The sequence below is a fragment of the Aspergillus oryzae genome, chromosome 3 (genome assembly GCF_000184455.2).
Source record: "Aspergillus oryzae RIB40 DNA, chromosome 3".
NCBI lineage: Eukaryota > Fungi > Ascomycota > Eurotiomycetes > Eurotiales > Aspergillaceae > Aspergillus > Aspergillus oryzae.
In genome coordinates this window covers 3,076,297-3,096,406 of record NC_036437.1, presented here as the reverse complement: position 1 = coordinate 3,096,406, position 20,110 = coordinate 3,076,297, and the positions used below count along the sequence as shown (strand labels likewise).

At 50.1% G+C, this 20,110-nt stretch overlaps 8 protein-coding genes across 8 annotated transcripts; 4 read left to right on the top strand and 4 right to left on the bottom strand.

Annotated features, from left to right (window-relative positions):
* Positions 1 to 96: 96 nt before the first annotated feature.
* AO090026000740 (dihydrodipicolinate synthase family protein) lies at positions 97 to 993 on the bottom strand (the record flags this gene model as incomplete). The annotated part of the gene is made up of 1 exon (XM_001822095.1): positions 97 to 993. One exon carries the CDS (start codon positions 991 to 993, stop codon positions 97 to 99), a length of 897 nt encoding a protein of 298 aa, XP_001822147.1.
* A 675-nt stretch (positions 994 to 1,668) lies between these two features.
* On the top strand, positions 1,669 to 3,300 carry AO090026000741 (uncharacterized protein; the record flags this gene model as incomplete). Its single annotated transcript, XM_001822096.1, has 3 exons — positions 1,669 to 1,802; positions 1,865 to 2,064; positions 2,117 to 3,300. 3 exons carry the CDS (start codon positions 1,669 to 1,671, stop codon positions 3,298 to 3,300), a joined length of 1,518 nt encoding a protein of 505 aa, XP_001822148.1.
* Positions 3,301 to 3,950: 650 nt separating this feature from the next.
* AO090026000742 (uncharacterized protein) lies at positions 3,951 to 6,224 on the top strand (the record flags this gene model as incomplete). The annotated part of the gene is made up of 4 exons (XM_001822097.1): positions 3,951 to 4,796; positions 4,846 to 5,561; positions 5,615 to 5,779; positions 5,834 to 6,224. The coding sequence occupies 4 exons, from the start codon at positions 3,951 to 3,953 to the stop codon at positions 6,222 to 6,224; spliced, it is 2,118 nt and encodes a 705-aa protein (XP_001822149.1).
* Positions 6,225 to 6,713: 489 nt separating this feature from the next.
* On the top strand, positions 6,714 to 7,534 carry AO090026000743 (uncharacterized protein; the record flags this gene model as incomplete). The annotated part of the gene is made up of 2 exons (XM_023235936.1): positions 6,714 to 6,964; positions 7,264 to 7,534. The coding sequence occupies 2 exons, from the start codon at positions 6,714 to 6,716 to the stop codon at positions 7,532 to 7,534; spliced, it is 522 nt and encodes a 173-aa protein (XP_023091148.1).
* A 548-nt stretch (positions 7,535 to 8,082) lies between these two features.
* On the bottom strand, positions 8,083 to 10,365 carry dbp7 (putative ATP-dependent RNA helicase; the record flags this gene model as incomplete). Its single annotated transcript, XM_001822099.1, has 1 exon — positions 8,083 to 10,365. One exon carries the CDS (start codon positions 10,363 to 10,365, stop codon positions 8,083 to 8,085), a length of 2,283 nt encoding a protein of 760 aa, XP_001822151.1.
* Positions 10,366 to 10,800: 435 nt separating this feature from the next.
* On the bottom strand, positions 10,801 to 12,341 carry AO090026000745 (pantoate--beta-alanine ligase PAN6; the record flags this gene model as incomplete). The annotated part of the gene is made up of 2 exons (XM_023235934.1): positions 10,801 to 11,867; positions 12,254 to 12,341. The coding sequence occupies 2 exons, from the start codon at positions 12,339 to 12,341 to the stop codon at positions 10,801 to 10,803; spliced, it is 1,155 nt and encodes a 384-aa protein (XP_023091149.1).
* A 3,712-nt stretch (positions 12,342 to 16,053) lies between these two features.
* On the top strand, positions 16,054 to 16,974 carry AO090026000747 (NmrA/HSCARG family protein; the record flags this gene model as incomplete). Its single annotated transcript, XM_001822101.3, has 1 exon — positions 16,054 to 16,974. The coding sequence occupies one exon, from the start codon at positions 16,054 to 16,056 to the stop codon at positions 16,972 to 16,974; it is 921 nt and encodes a 306-aa protein (XP_001822153.1).
* A 365-nt stretch (positions 16,975 to 17,339) lies between these two features.
* Positions 17,340 to 18,921, bottom strand: AO090026000748 (arylsulfotransferase family protein; the record flags this gene model as incomplete). Its single annotated transcript, XM_001822102.3, has 2 exons — positions 17,340 to 18,020; positions 18,094 to 18,921. The coding sequence occupies 2 exons, from the start codon at positions 18,919 to 18,921 to the stop codon at positions 17,340 to 17,342; spliced, it is 1,509 nt and encodes a 502-aa protein (XP_001822154.1).
* Positions 18,922 to 20,110: the final 1,189 nt, after the last annotated feature.

Sequence of the window (20,110 nt, the reverse complement as noted above, 5' to 3'; positions counted from 1 at the left end):
AAATATTCACAGATAGAAAGCTGAAGCACAAAACGCCGGAATGTCACGTCTCACATGATTCAATGATGCTTATATATTCCTCCCAACAATCGCCTCTTAAACCGTCTTAATACCAGCCGACTGCATAAATGAGGCCAACTCAGCCTTGTGCTGGTCTGCCAATAGGGCAAAGGGCTTCCGCAGACCACCAGTGGGTTGACCAGTCAACTCAACACCAGTCTTCACAGCAGCAGCATAGTTATGCGACTCCAGGAACTTGCAGATAGGGAAAGCCTTAGCCCACAGCTCCCTACCAAGCTTCAAATCACCCTTCACAGCAATAGCCTCCCAAAGCTGCACTGCCAACTCTGGGATGACGTTCGCGGCACCCCAAACACAGCCAGGCGCTCCAGCCGCCATACCATAGAATGTAAGGGTATCCCAGCCGTTGAACGCGGTGATCTTATCCGACAAAGCAAACACCAGCTCTGTATACGCCGGCGCATTACCGGATGTGTCCTTGAGGTACTTAACGCCGACCTTGGACAGATCAGCGATCTGCTGCGGCGTCAAGGTCAACCCGCTAGCAGACGGGATATTGTAGTACATGATCGGCAGCTTCGACTCGGTGTGGATTTCGCTCATCATCTCCGTGAGTTGTTCGTAATTGACTGGGTCGTAGAAAGGTGGAACAACCATCACTGCTGCGGCACCGACTTCACCGGCGTGTTTGGCCAGTTCCACTGCCTCTTGTGTCGAGGTGGCGCCTGTGCCGGCGACGACGGGTACGCGGCCCGCGGCGTATTTAACACAGAGCTCTGTTAATTGCTTGCGCTCGGCGAGGGAGAGGACTGTAAATTCGCCCGTGCTGCCGCCGGGGACGAGGCCGTGCACACCGGCTTGGAGGAGTCGGTCGATATGGGACTTTAGGCGGCCTTCGTCGATCTTGCTGCCGTCGTCGGTGAAGGGGGTGATCAGGGCGACCATAACGCCCGTGAGTTCTTGGGTGCTCATCTTGGTGGTTTGGTTATGTGATTGGAATGAGGCTCTTCGAATGTAGTGGTATGAGTATCTTGAACAGATTGTATGCTGTAAGCTCGTCGGTTGCTGGCATTGTTATTCCTTATATCTACAAGTGTGCCGGAACGGCTTTCCTTGGGTGGTTGTGTCTGGATATGATTCTGAAGTGGTTTCATTCCGACGGTTGGATCTATGGATCCGGGGTAAGACTCCATGTGCGTCATGATTAACATAAGGATGTTATCAATTGGGGTCGATGGATTAGTATGGGTTTCGGAACGACATGCCTGTTTCGGGTAGCAGACATCCATCACTAAGTTCCAAGTCGACTCCGCTAAGGCTGGAATCAGAATACGCTAAATCCACCCCTCAAATCACTTGCTTGCATAAGGTATGTGCACCCGAGAGAACCCCGCGGAGGGGCAATTTCTGGGTCTCTTCGTTTGATATTGGTCGTTGATTGAAAGCTGTGGTGGGTGGGGTAGCTTTGTCCTGCTTCTCTTTTTCTGTAGATAAAGCTCTTGATTCTAGACATAGATAGCTGGATCTTTTTTTTTTTTTCTTATCATTCCTTCAAGTTTTAAATATCTCTGGCTTTATTATACCCGACTGTTACTTTTGAACTTCCATTTCTTTAAGAGTCACCACCGTAGTACATTGTACCCTGCCATGCCAGAGCTCGATCTTTTCCTTGATATCACAGCGCCGAATGGTCGCCAGTATAAACAACCCACCGGTTTGTTCATCGATAATGAATTTGTGAAGTCTACATCTGGTCAGACTATTGCTTCTATTGATCCTGCGTATGTTAATTATGAGAACTTTATCGGCAATCATCTTTGTGCAGAACTAACGCCTACGACAGAACAACCCGTGAAATCGCCTCTGTCTACGCAGCCGGTGCCGAGGATGTCGATAAAGCAGTCAATGCCGCCAAAGCTGCCTTGAAGGATGATTCATGGAAGCTCCTCCCAGCCACAGACCGTGGAATGTTAATGGGTCGGTTGGCCGACTTAATAGAGCAGAATAAGGAGCTTTTCGCTACGATTGACGCGTGGGATAACGGTGAGCCGACCTTTAGCCCGATACTAATTGTATATGTACTGATTGATACAAGGAAAACCATACCATGTTGCGCTGAGCGAGGACCTGGTGGAAGCCATCACCACCTTCCGGTACTACAGTGGCTGGGCCGACAAGACATTCGGCCAAACGATCAACACAACCCCCCAGAAGTTCGCCTACACAATTAGACAGCCCATCGGTGTGGTGGGTCAGATCATCCCCTGGAACTACCCTCTGTCCATGGCAGCCTGGAAGCTGGGACCTGCTCTGGCTTGTGGTAATACTGTTGTGATTAAGGCTGCTGAGCAGACGCCCTTGAGTATCTTGGTTCTGGGAACCTTGATCAAGGAGGCCGGCTTCCCGAAGGGTGTTGTTAATATTATCAATGGATACGGTAGGGAGGCCGGTGCGGCTTTGGTGCAGCACCCCTTGGTCGATAAGGTGGCGTTCACGGGCTCCACTGCTACCGCGAGAGAGATTATGAAGATGGCTGCTGGCAGCCTGAAGAATATTACTCTTGAGACGGGAGGAAAGTCACCCCTGATTGTATTCAACGATACCGATATGGAGCAGGCCGTGAAATGGTCCCATTTCGGTATTATATCCAACCAGGGCCAGATTTGCACTGCTACGTCGCGGATCTTGGTCCAGAAGGATATTTACGATACCTTTGTTGAGCAGTTCAAGGGCGCTATCCAGACCACATCGAAGATCGGAGATCAGTGGGATGAGAGCACCTTCCAAGGTCCCCAGGTGACTCGCGCTCAATATGATAGAGTGCTCGAGTACATTCAAGTGGGCATTTCGGAGGGCGCGACGGTGGCTTCCGGAGGAGGTCCTCACCCAGCCAACAGCAACGGGGAGTCGGGATACTATGTTCAGCCAACTGTTTTCACGAACGTGAAGGATTCGATGCGCATCTATCGGGAGGAGATCTTTGGCCCCGTCGTTGTCATCGTGCCTTTTGAGACGGAGGAAGAGGCCATTAGGCGTGCAAATGATACCACCTATGGCCTTGGTGCGGCTGTCTTCACAAAGGATCTGGAGCGTGCTCACCGGGTTGCAGCTGAGATTGAGTCTGGTATGGTCTGGATCAACAGCAGCCAGGATTGCGATCCTCGCGTACCGTTCGGAGGTGTGAAGCAGAGCGGAATCGGGCGAGAACTAGGTGAAGCTGGACTTGAAGCGTACAGCCAAGTGAAGGCTGTCCATGTTAATATGGGAAACAAACTGTAGAAAGTCACGAGAATGAAATGTATGTATTGAATATAGAGCAGATAGAAGAACAATCACGTTGTCGGCCTTAAAAAGGTGATTTGATAAATATTAAAGTCCGGCGAAACATGCACTAGTCCCTTTTCAGTCTAGGGGATTCTTGATTATCTCCCCGCAAATCTTCGGAGTCGTTCAGTTCTCTCTCTCTCATCATCCAATCGCTCCGTGGGCTTGGTGAATATTGATTGGCCTTGGTAAGGATATGGACTAATGTTATTCTCTCTGTGTTACCTTATTTAAATGGGGTACAACCTGTAGCTCGTTACGGGGCTCACCATTGACTGGACTAGACTGACAAGAACCTCTATTTCCTTCCAGGTGCCGAAGAATATCCGTCGCTTTTTCATGGCCCGAATAATACACGAAGATACTCTCTTTTACTTTTTGCCCTTCGATTGTGGTATTTGTCTCCGTTCTCAATCGTCGCCGCCGTCCGTGACTCCGACAGAAACGACAGCCAGTATCTCCACGCAACCGGGAATCTTACAGGTAGCCACGATGCGCTGCGGGCCTGGTCTCTGTGGCTGATCGCGAGGCTTTACGTAACAATTTTTGGGCGCTGGATATAAAGTGGCTCAAGAAGAGTTTCGGTTGTTACATCGAGCGTTGATATGGCTTCGGTTTCCACTATCAACGGCAATGTCTTGCCGTCACCCGATCTGGATGTCTCCGTAGAGGTGGCAGCTACCGACCAAACCGCAGATACTCCTGGCCTGGAAGTAGAAATTGCCACCCCGGACAAAATAGCCACGGACGACAATGCTCGAGAAAGCCCATTTGGCGAAGGAGGAGCCTTAACCCCTAATAGTACCACAATGAGCGTCTCACGGACGCCAGGCAGCGATACCGGCCGACGAAAGGACACCGCACGGAAGCCCAGGCGTGTCCGAACCGGTTGCCTCACTTGCCGAGAGCGCCATTTGAAGTGTGACGAGGCTTTGCACCAGTGCCAGAATTGCCGCAAATCAGGCCGGATATGCAGACGTGGAGTTCGTCTCAATTTCATCGACACACAGACGGTAGCGCCTCCTCATTACATTCCACGCCCTCCAGGGTCCCGTGTGACGTTCCGTGATGAGTCTAGACACATAGCCTCTGAGTATGTTGGGGGCTTCGAGAGATATCCTCCACCAGTAGCGGACCCTCCTTTGAAGGCGGACAATCTCACGAGTCCCCCTCTGCCGTCTGCGTACAATCCGCATGCTGCCCCCTCATTTGTATCAGGTCCAGGGGCTCAGCCGGCCAGTATGAATGCTACATTTGGTAGCCATCCTCATCCCCCATATCAGCCTCTTCAAGATCAAAGCGCTTCGTATGCGCCTTTCAACTCGACTGGAAAGGGGGATGTAAAGACTAATAACTACCCATGTCTTCAGGACCCCGACGATGTTTTCCTGATGCAAGTATTTGTAGAAGAAGTTGGTCAATGGATGGACTCGATGAACGATGTAAAACATGTAAGTTTCACGGTTCTTAAGAATGTCTTGGCGTTCCTGACATTATCAGTTCACGCATATCTTGCCTTTCCATGCGCTAGGACAGCCGATGCTCTTGAAGGCGTTCATGGCATGTGGTGCCCGCCATGTATACCTTAAAACCCCTTCCTACGGAGAAGAAAAAGCCTCGTATTTCCATGATGCAGCTTCCAGGGATCTCCTTAGCGCGCTTCATGATCCAGACCGAGATTCTGCCTTATGTGCGACAACAGCCGTCGTCCTCAATGTCTACGAATTAATGTGTTCAAAATCTTTCCCATCAATCCACGGTATGAACCACATCGCTGGGGCGCGAGCCCTCATTAAGGAGTGTCACTGGGACGCGAGGACTCAAGGCCTCGGCGGGGCCTGTTTCTGGCTCAATGTTAGTATGGAACTACTCAGTTGTTTGCATTTCAATTGGGCGTTAGCTTGGGATCCCGACACATGGGGTGTAAATATGGACTTTGAGCGAGACCAACCCAGCGTTGCAGGTAATGAGGAACTGTGGACCCACCGTATGGTTTATCTCTGTGCGAAAGTCGCCAATCTTCGGTCGTCCATGTCTCAACTCCAGCCCCTAGATCGTTCGACAAATGATATGGAGATCAGCCATCGATGTCAGGAATGGACTATGTACAATGAATGGTGTGATAAATGGGCGAAAGCCGTACCACGCTCCATGGTACCTCTTGCGTTCCTGCCATCGTGGCAGACCAATTCGAAATCCTCGTTTCCAAAGATATGGTGGGTACATTGTAAAGCCTAGACAATCAACTGTTTTAGCTAACTGTCCATAGGCTTATCAAACGAGCTTCAATTATAGCTCGGCTATTCTACCATACGACTCGAATTCTCCTCACGAAAACGCACCCCTTAGAGAACGAGTTCAGCCCTGAGATGCAAAGTGTGCAGCAAAGCCATGCGCATGACATATGCGGGATTGTCGCAAATGTGAAAGATAGGTAAGAAGTGATTGTTATATGCACACCGTTGTTGATTCTAACAATTGAAATCAGAGGGGTCGCTAGCCTGTCTATCCGTTTTCTGGCTGTAGCTGCAGAATGTCTCGCTACGAGGGAGGCTCAAGAGGAGGTCTTTGGGATCTTTGACGATATCGCCAAAGAGACGGGCTGGAGATCTGAGCAAGTCAAAGAAGGACTTCAACAAGCATGGGGCTGGAATCCAACCCAGCAACATCAACCAGTTCCGACCGATCCAAATGCATTACCTTTGCTTAATGACCACCATGCATTCGACATCGATCCTACTTCGACTCTTCTTAAGATGCCCCCCGGGGTCGTCAACCCTATCATGGCGTTTGCGGATTTCTCCATGGATAATCACCCGTATCAGGATCATTACGTTGCGCCACATCAAATCAGTGATTACCAATGTGGGAGCTTATAGATCTTATTTGTAACGGTATGACGGCGTTTTGTGGGACTTGATTCATCATTTGTGCGATACCCTTGGCAGGCGTTATTCTCGATGATATTTTTCATGAATCATGATGTTGCTTTTTCTTTCGCTACTGGGTTAGACGTCTTGTCTTGTCTTGTCCACATAATGTGATATTGGTGGTACAGGTTATATAGAACGCTTTTCGGCTCTTGGTTGAATAAAAGGCAATGGTTTAAAGCAATGCTTATCTACACAGATTCCGTAGTTATTATTTCGTGCTTGCATGATACTACCTCAAGATCTATTCTTGAAGATATTTACTCCGTATCGGTAGTGCCAAGACTTTGCCAGCCAATCCACATATCCTTCCATTTCATCTTCAACTACTTTCAACAAACCGAGTATAGAAGGACATATAACAAAAACAGGAGATATACCCAAGATCTACCCATAGCAGCTTATACATAATACCATTCCACAATCTAAGTAACACAAATGAGCACCCCCACTCAGCTCCAACCACCAGCAAGTCCAACCTACATTCTCCGCGGCCATGCCTCCCCAATCCACGGGCTGCACATTTTCCACCAAAACCTCCGGCTCATCTCCGGTGACGCCGACGGCTGGATAATAGTCTGGGATCTAGTCTTCAAGCGCCCAGTCGCCGTATGGAAAGCCCACGAAGGCGCCATCCTCGAAGTCAAAGGCTTCACTTTCAGCAACCAAACCGTGACAGAAGTATATACGTACGTTCTCTCCTTCCCCCAGACCACAGAAAATATCTAACGAATGGACAGCCACGGACGAGACCACAAACTATGCGTATGGCGCTTCCGCGCCCAAGACGAGGATCTCCTCCAAAAGACCCTCCCCGTGGACATGAGCGAGCAGAACCAGTCTCAAGCGACACAGCCGTGGCTCGTCCATTCTCTGCCCGTCAATGCACTGAATTTCTGTGCTTTTTCCATGCTCTTCCTGGATGAAGAGGAATCCCCAGATACAGGGGAACCGGAAGCGTCGGACAAGACATCCACACAGTCCCCAGGAAAGAATCCACCACAGCACCATTCCCTCTTCGCCGTCCCCAACGCCCTCAACTCAGGCGCAATCGACATCTTCCACCTCCCACGCGAAAGACGCCTCTGCACAATTCCAGCAGACCCAACCACGCAAACAGGCATGGTCATGGCCGTTACCCTCTTCTACTCATCCACCAGGGAATTATACATAGCATCCGCCTACGAAGACGGCCACGTGATGGTCTTCGCGCTGCGAGGCCAACTAACCACGCAAGACTTTTCCGGAAAAGCCAGTAGTGACAGCTGGAAATGGGAGAGGGTTTATGTCGCTCGGGCTCATTCGCAGCCGGCTTTGTCGATAGATGTTTTTCCCGCTGGGGGGTATTTTGTCTCGTCGTCGGCGGATGCGTTGGTGGTCAAGCATCCTGTTCCTGGGTTTGCGGAGGTGGGGACGGTGAAGAAGGTTGATACGAAGCATTCTGGGCAGCAGGGGGTGCGGATTCGGTCTGATGGGAGGGTTTTTGCGACTGCGGGGTGGGATTCGAGGGTGAGGGTTTATTCTTGTAAGACTTTGAGGGAGTTGGCGGTTTTGAAGTGGCATAAGGAGGGGTGTTATACTGTTGCTTTTGCGGATGTGGAGGGTTCTTTTGATTCTGGTGGAGGTGCTACGGGGGATGGAGACGGTGCTCAGGTTACGAAATCGGGGGAGTTCTCGCTTGCTACGGTGCGGCGTCAGCGGAATCAGAAGGTGCAGAAGACGCATTGGTTGGCTGCGGGTTCAAAGGATGGAAAGATCTCATTGTGGGATATCTACTGAGGTCGTCAAATTGCTATATACAAATACACTAGGCAAGGTTGAATTCGCTGGCTCCGGCCATGTGCTCCTTCAGCTTGGCTCTCATCTTTTGCGCCGCCGAAGTTGCGTCGTTTGAAGGTTGGAAATCGTCGTCTCGGCCGCCTGCCTTTCTCTTCTTTCCAACGGTGTTCCTCTCGGCCTTGTAATCCTTCTTTGCTTCCTTGTCTCCTGGGCGCAGGCCGGGGACGTTGATCTTGCTGGGGCGGTCGCGCAGTGCGAAACTCTTGGCAAGATGTCCCAGGTGGAGTTCCTTGATGTTGAACATGCTCCGCTCACTGGCGATGTGGGTGGCATAGGCGCGGATATGTGATTGATAGGCTCGTCGGGCCATCTCTAGATACTGCGGGTTATCCACCGCCCATCGCTCGAGGTCCATTTGCCAGTCGGTCGCTTTCTCCTCCCAGTTCTTGGTCTCAGACGTTATGTTCCCGCCGAACCCGCGCTTCAATATGTCTTCCGCAGTCGTCCGCGTGAGTGCCTTTCCGCCGTCTCGGTATCCCTGCTTCAGAATCTCCACGTAGTTCTCTTCACAGCCGGGCATCAGGAAGATCAATGCTCGACCATCCCGTCCAAGACGGGCAGTACGTCCGATTCGATGAGTGTGATCGTCCGCGCTGAAAGCCGGGTCGTATTCGATGACCAAGTCGACATTGGGCAAGTCCAATCCTCGGGATGCAACATCGGTACAGACTAATACGGATGGCTCACGTTCGCGAGAGAAGGCGTTAAGGGTGGCTGTTCGGACATGTTGAGGGAGAGATCCGTGGAGCTTGTGCAATTTTACCGGGTTCGAAGGGTTGGAGAAGGCAACTGCAGGTGCAATAGTGCCGTGAGGCGAGGCTTCGGATTTCGTTTTCGAATTATCTTCATCATCATCTTCCTTCTCTTCGTCTTCATCCTCGCTCTCGTCTCTGTATTGTTTCCTTCTTGAGAAAACCTCGAAATGGAAGTCGACCGAGTCCGCACAAGAGACGAATACGATGGCCTTCATGACGGAGCCTTTCCGCATGAATGTTCGTTTCAAGTAGGCAGTAAGAGTAACCAGTCTGAGCTTCGCCGCAACGATAGCATAGGATTGTTTTAGCTGAGCTGGCACCCTGAACCCATCATCATCCTTCCTCTTGGTTTCTCCATCCTCGTCAGCGGGGTCTGCCTTGATATGAACGGCGTCCTTCAAACTGATCTCTCCCAATTTCTGTACATTCATCTTCAACGTGGCGGAACAAAGGATCGTAGTTCGCTTCGTAGGGATACCGGGGATCCGACTAGGTCGTTGCCTGGCGTCAAGTTTCTGAATGATGCCCTGCAGTTCTTTCTCGAAACCAAGCTCCATCAATCGATCACCCTCATCTAGCACCAACCATCTCACATTACTCACGTCCAGCGCTTGTGTATTCTCAAGATGGTCAGCAAGTCGACCTGGTGTAGCCACCAGAATATTCAGTCCCTTCCTCAACCTCGCCTTCTCCGACTTCTTCTTCTCACCACCAATAACTGTACCGGCCACGATCCAATGCGCGCATCGAAGCAGACTCTCCAAAACAACCGAGATCTGCTTACACAACTCACGGGTCGGCGCCAGGACGATAGCAAACAACCCACTATCACGATGAACAATCGGCTCCCCCTTCGAATTCGTGCTCATATTCTTCGGATTCGAAACCGTCATAATCCTCTGCACAAGCGGAAGCAAATAAGCCAACGTCTTTCCGGAACCAGTCTCCGCCTGAATGAACGCATCACTGTCCTCCTTTAACAACTGTGACATAGACGCCTTTTGAATCCCCGTCGGCGCCTTCAACTCCAACTTCGTCAACAAATGCGCCGCCAAACTAGGCGACAGCCCCAGATTTGTAAACGTATCCAATCCATCAATCAGTGGCGCATTCGTTGGCTTCGCATCCTCAACTGGCTCTTGCTCAGGCTCCTCCTCCGCATTCCGGGGCGTAGGGTTCTTCGAAAATAGCGACGAGACGAACTGCCGCGGGTGTTGCTTATTATCGTGACGTGATTTCTCATTGTCTCCATCGGCATCTGTTTTCTGTCTCTTCGACGGCCGAGACGAGGATACTTGAATGCGATTCGGGTTCTGGGGACCTTTGCCCGAGGATGGCCTCTCTTCGCCGGGTTTCCGGGGGTTCTTGGTGCGGTGTTGGGCGATTTTCTTTGCGCTGAGGCGGTCGCGCCAGGTTCCACCTTTAAGCTTGGTTTCGGGTTTAATTATGTTGGTGTCGCCAATAGAGAAGTTGAGGAGTAAACCGTCATCCGCCATTTTGAAAGTAATGACGAACTTCTGGTTTTGTTTGAATGTTTATGAGGGTTTTTTTGGTTGCTGGGTGAAGCTAGACCTGCTGCTTTTTTCCGATGGGTCCCGCTGCGGAGGGAAATTTTCTCGGCCCGTTTTGCTTCCGAGCCCTCTCTATGTGCCCTATTTTCCGTTTTGGGGTTGTAGCTGCTTTGAGATGCTGTGGTTGTGGATGTGAAGTATTAGACTGGTAACCCTTAGCATGCGCTCCGCTCAGTATTTTGCATTTTACAGGTGGATCGATGCAGTATTTATCCACCATAGTATACGTGTCAGATATATGTACATTGGCCGTTGTTCTAGGTACAACTGGTTATATAAACGCTCTTTCGGAGATGACATGTCTATTTCGTATATGTTTAATTATTCCCCATGAGCAGAGGCTTCAAGCTCGAGGCTGCTTCAAGCTCGAGGCTTAAAGATCAGATTGTCGATAAGTCTCACAGGCACCTGTCCATCACCTAAGCCACAGTCCTCACCGGGCTTAGTTTCTTCAAGAGGAAGCATCTTGACAGCACCGCTTATGATGGCTCCCTTGGCAGGGTCAACTGACTCCACCTCATCTAGTGTGTCTGGATCGGCCAGGGATATGTAGTCGACTTCATAAAGGGCCCTTTCAGAGGGCGACAACGCCTGCTGTTCGGACAAGACTTGATTTGTCACACAGTTAGCGGCATCGAGAATGTCACTTCGCGCCAGCTTGCCGGAATTGTATGTGTTTTCAGCAGCCTTCAGGGCATTGTAGAGAACGAGACCAACGGAACGTCTCCGGTTTCCCAAGTACACATTCCGCGAACTCATCGCCAACCCGTCATGCTCGCGAACCGTGTCGCCAATCTTGATTTCAGTATCAACGTGGAAGTCTTGCACCATGCGCTTGATGACCACAGTTTGCTGGACGTCTTTCTGTCCGAAATAGGCACGGTCGGCTTGAACGATATTAAAAAGCTTCATGCAAACGGTCGCAACCCCCCGGAAGAAGACCGGACGGGATGCACCCTCCAACTTCCTTGAGATAGGGGTTATTGTAACGAAAGACCCATCACCGTCAACTTCCGATGAAGGCGGCGATGCAGGGTACATGACCTTCGACGTTGGGGCAAGGATGGCTGTGATGCGACCAGTGTCACCACCAAGACGGGCAAATTCATCGTTCAATTGTTCCAACTTGGCGACATCGCTATCCCAGGTGCGAGGATAGCTCGAAAGATCCTCATTGACACCGAATTGGGTCGGGTTGACGAAGATGCTAACGAAGACGTCGGTGTTTTCGGCCGCGGCTTGTCGGATCAGCGAGAGATGGCCCTCGTGAAGAGCCCCCATGGTAGGAACGAACCCTACGGTCTTCTTATCCAGCACTAGCTGCCGGCGCATTTGGCGAAGCGGAGGAACATCGCGGAAGACTTGGAAAGAGTACTGGCGGAGGGATGGGGAAGCCATTGAGGCGTTGTTGAAAAAAGACGAGGCAGCTGCGATAGAAATTGTTGTCAGAGAAATTTGCACTTGAATGCAATCTGATTTCGGAAGTCTCTTGAGGCCTTACTAGAGAATGCCCGCGCCCACCGAAACATCTTGGAAATTTATTTGTGAGGTGGCAGGCTCGCAGATTTCCATGTAGCAGTGTGCTTCCTCTTGTCCCACTGTGGAGCAACAACGGGCTCAGACACTAAATTGTCAGAGTGACATTGGCTGTTAGACCGAAGCCTATGAGCTAAAAACTTTTACGACAGGACACATCAGCCCATTGAGACGGGGGCATATGCTCTCTAATTGCAGAAGGTGGTGGTAGATCGTCGTGCTCTCGGCTTCTGCGTGGAAACCATCCTTCGCGGGACTCGGGAAGAGGAGCTCTAACTTGCCCGCTTCGGGCCTAACGCTCGGCTCCCGTTTCGGTTAGACCGCCCCATCACCTGTTTTTCTCTTACGTACAGTTCTGGAGCCATGGTTGCATGTAATTTATCATTTGTTACTGTTCCTTACGCCACAGGACCGTGTTATCTCACGTGACACTATCCGAGGTACTGATTCTGGGGAAATACCGGGGGATGATCAGGCGCTTTTGTTGGGAACTGGATCACAACAACATTCTACCGCTATCGTGGCTATGAAACCTTCTTTCCTTTTCTCCGGGGGACTATTCGTGTTATGACCGCCGTGTCTCCCATGCTTTTGAAGTCAATGGCAGCCGGACATCCTGTCATTCTCCCTGATTAACTCCGTCCCCGCTCGTCCCCTACATAGCTACTTCTCCGCTCTCGCCCCTAGCCAAGATGCCATCCGAGAAGGGCCCAGTTGATCAATCGCCCCCAGACCTGGAGATTGTTGGCGATAAAGTCACCATTCATCCCAGTGGTTTCACTGGAGGACCAGAACCTCAAGATGACGGAATCACCGAGCGGAATCTTGTCCATCATATGGCACGCTTTCGGGAGAACCCGTTCGACTTTCTACGGGAAGTGAGCCTCTATATGTCAGGCACTGGCTGGCGCGCGTACGACGATGTGATCGGACAGCCCATATTCTACTCCGGATTCTCAGACAGAATGAAGACAAACATCCTCGCAAGTCCTCTTTTGCGCGGCAAGGTTAAAGAACTGGCCGAGGCCCGACTCTCGGTAGAAGAGAAGGAGGGCCTCTTGGATGTGAAACCGGGCCCTTTGCCGAAGAAAAAGGCCCATCGGCGGAATGAGATCGAGAGTAACCTCAAGGAGGTAGTTGATTCTATGCTGGACAATATGATTTGCAAGATGGAGAGCAAGCGGTTTATCCGCGGCGCATATTATCTCTGCACTCAGCTTCTCACTCGCGCTTATCACCAAGGTAGGTCTGCGTTTGAGCTATGGTGAGAGGTTATCGCTAATGATCGCAGGAATCCACGTATCGAGTGAAGAAGTTTTGCGCTTAAGATCCGTTGCAGAAGAAGCGGCCAAAAAGAAACAGTCTATTGTCTTTTTGCCGTGTCATAAGTCACATGTCGACTATGTTTCTCTCCAACTTATCTGCTACCGTTTAGGAATTGGTTTACCTGTCGTAGTGGCAGGTGATAATTTGAACATCCCGTTACTGGGACCTTTCTTGCAGCATGCTGGTATGAGGAAATTCTATATCCTCTCCCGTATCCATGCTAACAATTGTAGGCGCCATGTGGATTAGGAGGAGCTTTGGAAACGACCCGTTGTATAATACAGTCGTCCAGGCATATATTGATACACTGTTGCAGCAAGGGTTCAACTTCGAATGTTTCATTGAAGGCGGGCGGTCTAGAACTGGAAAGTTGTTGTCTCCTAAATTCGGAATCCTGAGCTTCATATTAGACAGTGTGCTATCAGGCCGTGTGGAGGACACAATCATCTGCCCCGTTAGCACACAATACGATAAGGTTATTGAGACTGAGTACGAAGGAACCCCTCTACAAACATATACACTTACTGACATTGCCTATAGATCCTACATCAGCGAACTTCTTGGACAGCCGAAGCGCAAAGAGAACCTGGCGGATTTCCTTTCATCGTCTTCTGTCCTATCCCTGAAGCTGGGCCGAGTTGATGTTCGATTTCACGAACCTTGGAGTTTAAGAGAATTTGTCACTCAGCAATTGACTCGATTGCCAACTCAAATTGACGCGAATAGCGGCAGAAAACTGAATTATGAAGAAAGAGGCCGAATCCTTAGAACTTTGGGCTATAGAGTTCTTTCGGAGATAAATGATGTCTCTGTGATGATGCCGACAGCTTTGGTTGGTACCGTGCTGTTGACGCTTCGCGGGCGCGGCGTTGGCAAAGCGGAGCTGGTGCGTCGGGTTGAGTGGCTTTGTGAGCGTGTTCGCATGAAGGGTGGCCGGGTTGCACACTTTTATAGATATCCGACTGATGTGGTCGTTGATCGTGCCCTTGAAGTTCTCGGGTCGAAGCTCGTAGGTGTAGTAAGCGGCCTTGCTGAGCCGACATACTACGCTGTGGATCGCTTCCAGCTCTCTTTCTATCGCAACATGACCATCCATCTATTCATTACGGAAGCTCTGGTGTCGACAGCTATGTACACAAAGGTCAAACGGGGTGGCGGGCCTTCTCATCAACGAATCTCATATACGGATCTCTTAAACCAGGTTTCTTTTCTTTCGCAGGTATGGTCCCACTTTCTCATTCGTTCCGGAGTATCGTTAACACCTTCAAGCTTTTCCGTGGCGAATTCATCTTCCCTCCGGAAGGGTTGACTACAAATTTGGAGAAAACTCTCCAGGGACTCGAAAAAGATGATGTTATCACCGTCTCTAGGGATTCGTCTGGTACACCTACGTCCATTGAGCTGAGCGATGCGGAACGGCAATGTGGAAGAGAGAATTATGACTTCTACTGTTTCTTGATCTGGCCATTCATTGAGGCTTCATGGCTCGGCTCGGTGTCTCTGCTTGGACTCACCCCGCTAGTCAATGAACAGAAGGAAACCTGGATCGACTTGAAGAAGGCGCAGGATAGCGCTCAGCTGGTAGGTCTCTTCCTAGCATATTACCAAATAATTCCAAGTCTAATCATAAGGGCAGCTTGGCAAAACGCTGTACCATCAAGGCGACTTGTCCTATTTCGAAGCCGTCAACAAAGAGACCCTCAAGAACTCATACCAACGCTTCGCGGAAGAAGGTATTATACTTGTTCGCAAGGGCAAAGAATCACGCGCTGCGCCCGTGATGAAGCTTGCACCTGAATGGACACCAGAAAGAGACCCGTCCACTGGCAAGCTGGTGCCTCGTGGACGCCTTTGGGACTTCACCGAGTTGATTGCTCAGTCTAGGCGCGAGGGGTGAGTCATGGTCTTGTCCGTGTTGCTCAACTTGGTTATACTAATTCTGAGCAGGAAAAATCGTCGAGACGGCGCAACGGTCTCATCTCGCGTTCTAATCATGACCGACTTGGTCGGCCGTAAATTGTTTGAGGGCGCCGCAAGCCCTGACTTGGAAGATAGCGTGGACGTTTCCGCTCGCCAACAGCGCAGAAAAGACATCACGCCCAGCTCTAAGCTATAATATTCATCCCGTGGTTTTATATTCTAGTGAGGATTGTTTGATATGGTTTGTTATTCTAATCCGCCCGCTTGCATTGTGAATACCCTTACTCTTCTCTTGATGGACCCTTTGTATGTAATTATTTCCTTGATGCGCATGCATCCCTGATCATACACTTTAGTCATAAAGGCACTAGATGACAGGGTTAAGTAGCCACGTGATAGTGCTCTGACGTGGAAGGTTGTGTCTTCACCATCATCATCATCTCTCTAATACACAGTCGTCAAACTGCGACGACTACACCTCCACCCAGTATGTGTTGTATATGTAGCAATGTATCCTCTTCGGCGCTTACATATACTAGGACATAGGGCAGCAATGGAACAATGATCCATTGTTTTGTAATTTATCTGGTTTCATACATATCTTTTGGGGTGGCAACTCCGGGCTGCTTATCCTAACCCTACCGGAGCTCCCACCTTATATCTTCAATCTCTCTTCAGAACCGATATTCGATTTGTAATCTTAGCTTTTTATCCCTCTGCATTCAAGCCGCTGTATCCGGGCTCGCAATATCAATCGTGAATATAAAATGATCGACTACATCCCATTTTACGTTCATCACACATCTCAATACTAAGATCTCTCTTTACACTATGGCGCCTACTGTTCTTGTAACTGGAGCCACTGGCTATCAAGGATTCGGGACCGCTCGACACCTCCTGGCCGCCGGGATACAAGTTAACGCCCTCGTCCGCGATCCATCTAAACCGAAAGCATTAGAACTAGAGCAACTAGGAGCCAAGCTATGCGTCGGCACCTTCGATGATCCCGATTCCTTAAGAGCAGCAGTCCAAGGAACCTTAGCAGTCTTCCTCAACGTGATGCCAACCTTTCCCGATTTCAGCTCGGAACTCCAGCACGCCAAAAACGTGGTCAATGCTGCCAAAGAAGCCGGCACGGTGACTTCTATCATTTATTCCAGTGTGACCATGACCGGCAAGCACGAGACATTTCCCGGATGGGGCGCAGATTATCCAATGGCTTGGTACTGGACTTCAAAGGCAGCTATTGAGTCCCTCGTGCGAGCCTCGGGTTTCAGATACTGGACGATTCTGCGCCCGGCTTTCTTGATGTATAATTACCTTTCCCCGACCGCGGATCATATGTTTCCGAGTTTGCCCAGTGAGCATGTCTTTCGCACGGCATATAAGCCAGATAGCCCCATGACTATCCTGGATCCTGATGATGTGGGGAAGTTTGCGACGGCGGCTATTCTGGATCCCGAGATGTATAATCAGCATGAAATCGACCTTGGTGCTCAGGCGTTGACTCCGGATGAAATTGCCAGGGCTTTGAGTCAGGCCAGCGGTAAGGATATCAAAGTCGAGTTCTACACGGCCGATAAGGCTGCATCGCTTTCCAGTGTGAACCCTAGGATTACTGCTCAACTGTGGTCAAACGACGTTGGGTATCAGGTGGATATGGAGGCTCTGAAAAAGTATCCTATTAAGCTTACTACCTTTTCTGAGTACCTTCACCGGGAGAAGTGCGCTGTGCAGAAGACATTTGGATAAGAACGGATCCACATTTTTAAAGCTGTGTCTAGAATGGTTTTTGGTGCTGTTGTGTTTTTAGTGCTCATGTAAAAATGTAGTATAGTCAAACGAGGTACTCTTTATTAATTCTGTATATATATACTAACTATGCGCGATAGATAGTAAGAACTTCATAATCACGATCTTAATTAGCTCTGCATCAGTAACTATAACATCCGCGAGGGCTTTGACCTAGTTTATGGGGCAAGAAACAGACTGGCCCTTGTTATACATGCGTAAGCTACTAGAGCATATATTTGGAGTAGTATCAGCCCCCAAATTACACGTTTCGTGTTCACAGAGTAAGCATACCAGTAACACATTCATAAGCACCCAACATCAACTCAACAACTCTGCCCAACGGTAACGACCTCCGATCTCCTCCCATCACCCACTCCACCGACAGCCTCAACAACAACCTTCTCCACCACCTCATCCACAGCAATTCGAGTCTCAAACCCATTTCTAGGCACCACTGTGACCTTCTTCATCTGTCCTTCCTCTGATCCACCCAAAACCTTCCACTCCTGCACATCCGTCGCCCCATTCCAACTAACATAAACCACCATCTTCCCCTCCGTAGAACAAGCAGCCACATCCGGCTTCGTCCTCGGCTTCCCAACCCACGGGAACCGATAGCCTCTGTACGTCTTGGTGCCGCCGTGATACCCGAACCAGGCTCTCATAACCAACGCACCGTTCTCATCATACTCCTCTAGCTTCGGAACCGCGCCATGCTGCATCAGCACGTGTCCGTTCGTCAGGTTCTGATAGCTACCCTGGGACTCGGCGTAGACGGGCTGCTCAGCGTCCCAGAGCTTGTCGACAAGGGTTACGATCTTCGTCTTCATGTCTAGGGCGATGGTCATGCCCGTTGTCATCACGGTTTCGGACGTGAAATCGGCGTTTTCGTTGTTGTGGAAGTGGATGGTTATTTTGTCTTCTGTTTGACTTTCGAAGCGTGGGTCGTGCTGGTAGCAGAAGCTTGTGCCTGGGGTTAGAGTGAAGTCTCCGCCTTTTTGGCCCTGGCGATTTTGTTAGTTTGTGTTTTGGGTTGGTGTTGCTGTAATACTGTAGGTGTGGGAGATGGTGACTTACGTGCAAATGCCAGGTAACGTTGCCGTTCTTGTCGATGAAAAAGAAACTGCACATGAATCGGGAGGAGATCAGGTAGGAATCACCGTATTTGGCTACCGAGTTCAGGTGCGGGTATTCGTATGGGGTGGTCTTATTCGTCCCCTTACCATCGAGAGGGAGTTCGTTGTTGGAAAGAGGGATCTCGGAGAGATGCTCGACGGTACTCCAGCGGAAGAGAACATCGTTGGTCTTGATGTCGATTTCGTAGAAGAGACCGTCCTGCACCCAGCCGTCTTTGGGTCCGCCAATTGAGGAGAGGTCCATCTGTGTGACGTTTACGGCTGTTACGAGGATTGTTCCCTGGTCTGTGATCTGGCTTTCGTGGATGTCGATGTAGGAGGGATATGTCACGGGGTCCAGGACGGTGACGAATTTCTCCTCCGCGCCTGGGAGGGTGACTTTGTAGATCTCGTCATAGGAGCTGTTTAGGATGCTGATGGAGCCGAAGCCGAAGCCCTTAATGTTCGCGCCATTCCAGTAGGCGAGGACGGGCTCGCCGTTCAGCATTTGCGGCTGTTCGGCTGAGGTGTTGACCAATGGACCTCGCCAGACGAGTTGTCCGTCATCTTGGTAGATGGTTGGATAGCTCCAGTTACTGTTTGATGGGGAGAAAAAGAGGTAGCCCAGCTCTGTCTTGCCATTCTTGGTGACGTTTAGGTATGGTGCTTCGAGTGGGGTACTCTTGAAGGTTTGTTGGGGCCATTGAGTTGAAGATTGAGCAGAGGATTCCACAGCCCCTAGTATAAGGGTGAAGAGGTTAAGAAAGCTGACCTTATTCGTGTGCCACATTTTGTGACGACCTGGAGTGAAGGCAATTCAACCAACAATTCTGCGGACAGTACGAAAAGTCCAGTTGAAAATTCTGTCGATATATATAGGCACAAACTTTGGCTTGTTGGGCCTTCAGCTGATAGTTTCGTTCCTAGTCCCACTTTCTATCGGCATCCCCTTCCCGGATTTTCGCCCATCTTTCCTTAATGGGTCATCGAGCCTGAGCTCTCAACCGAATGGGGGCTATCCCAAAGGGCACCTCTCGGGGTAGTCCTTCAAGAACGGTACATTTTCACGGGACATGTTGAAGGTATCAATGCGAAATCTGCCGCTGTGTCTTAGGCTTTATGATAGGATCGGTATATCGACCGCAATGGCAGTACGTAATAACTCTCCAAGACTGATCCACGATACCCCGCTATGGTAAATAGCAGCGTTGAGTCAGGGTAGAGGTTCATCCAATAGAGTCTAAAAGACTTAGATCTAAGCTCCACGATGCTTCAAACCAGCTAAAATAAGCAAGGTAGCCGAGATATAAGGCAGGGTCCGGGCCAATCGGGGCACGGACGTGACGGGCTAAGCTGTGACGGCAAATTGCTCAGTCAATGACAACCGATCTTCATATAAGCGAAGTGGAGAGGCCGCGGTTCTACTTTGTATGACTGAGTAGTTCCCCGGACTTCTATGCGGGGAGTAAAATGTGGGGAAAATGCTGAGACTAATGTGGATTTCGGTAGTTGGCGGCGGGATTCAAAAGGGTCCTTGACGAAAGAGTTCTAGGGGCTTAATCAGCCTTGAAGAGAGGCTAACCACAAGTGGAATCCTCACAACACAACCATCGTCTCGTAGTCGACAGGTCTTCTGCATAGTACACGCCAGCCGTTCTTGTGGCTTTCCTCTTCCTTATCAAGGGACCCGACATATGCGAGATGATCTAAGCCTGCGTGTAGCAATCAGAAGATCTATTGGAAGCCGATAAGATTAACTCTGCAAGGCACCTCAGCCGCAGGAGCTGGTTATCTCTCACCAATAATCATCTTTGCTCGCGCATTTGACTTCCCAAGACAGCTAACATGGAAATCTCGCCCTATCCCTCACCGGGTTGCCAGATCCTGGGGTGAAGAGGCAAAGCCAATAGCCATCAATCAATGATCCGTGTCTTATCAGCGATGGAGTATATGCTCGAGCGATTGCCCCCTGATAACGA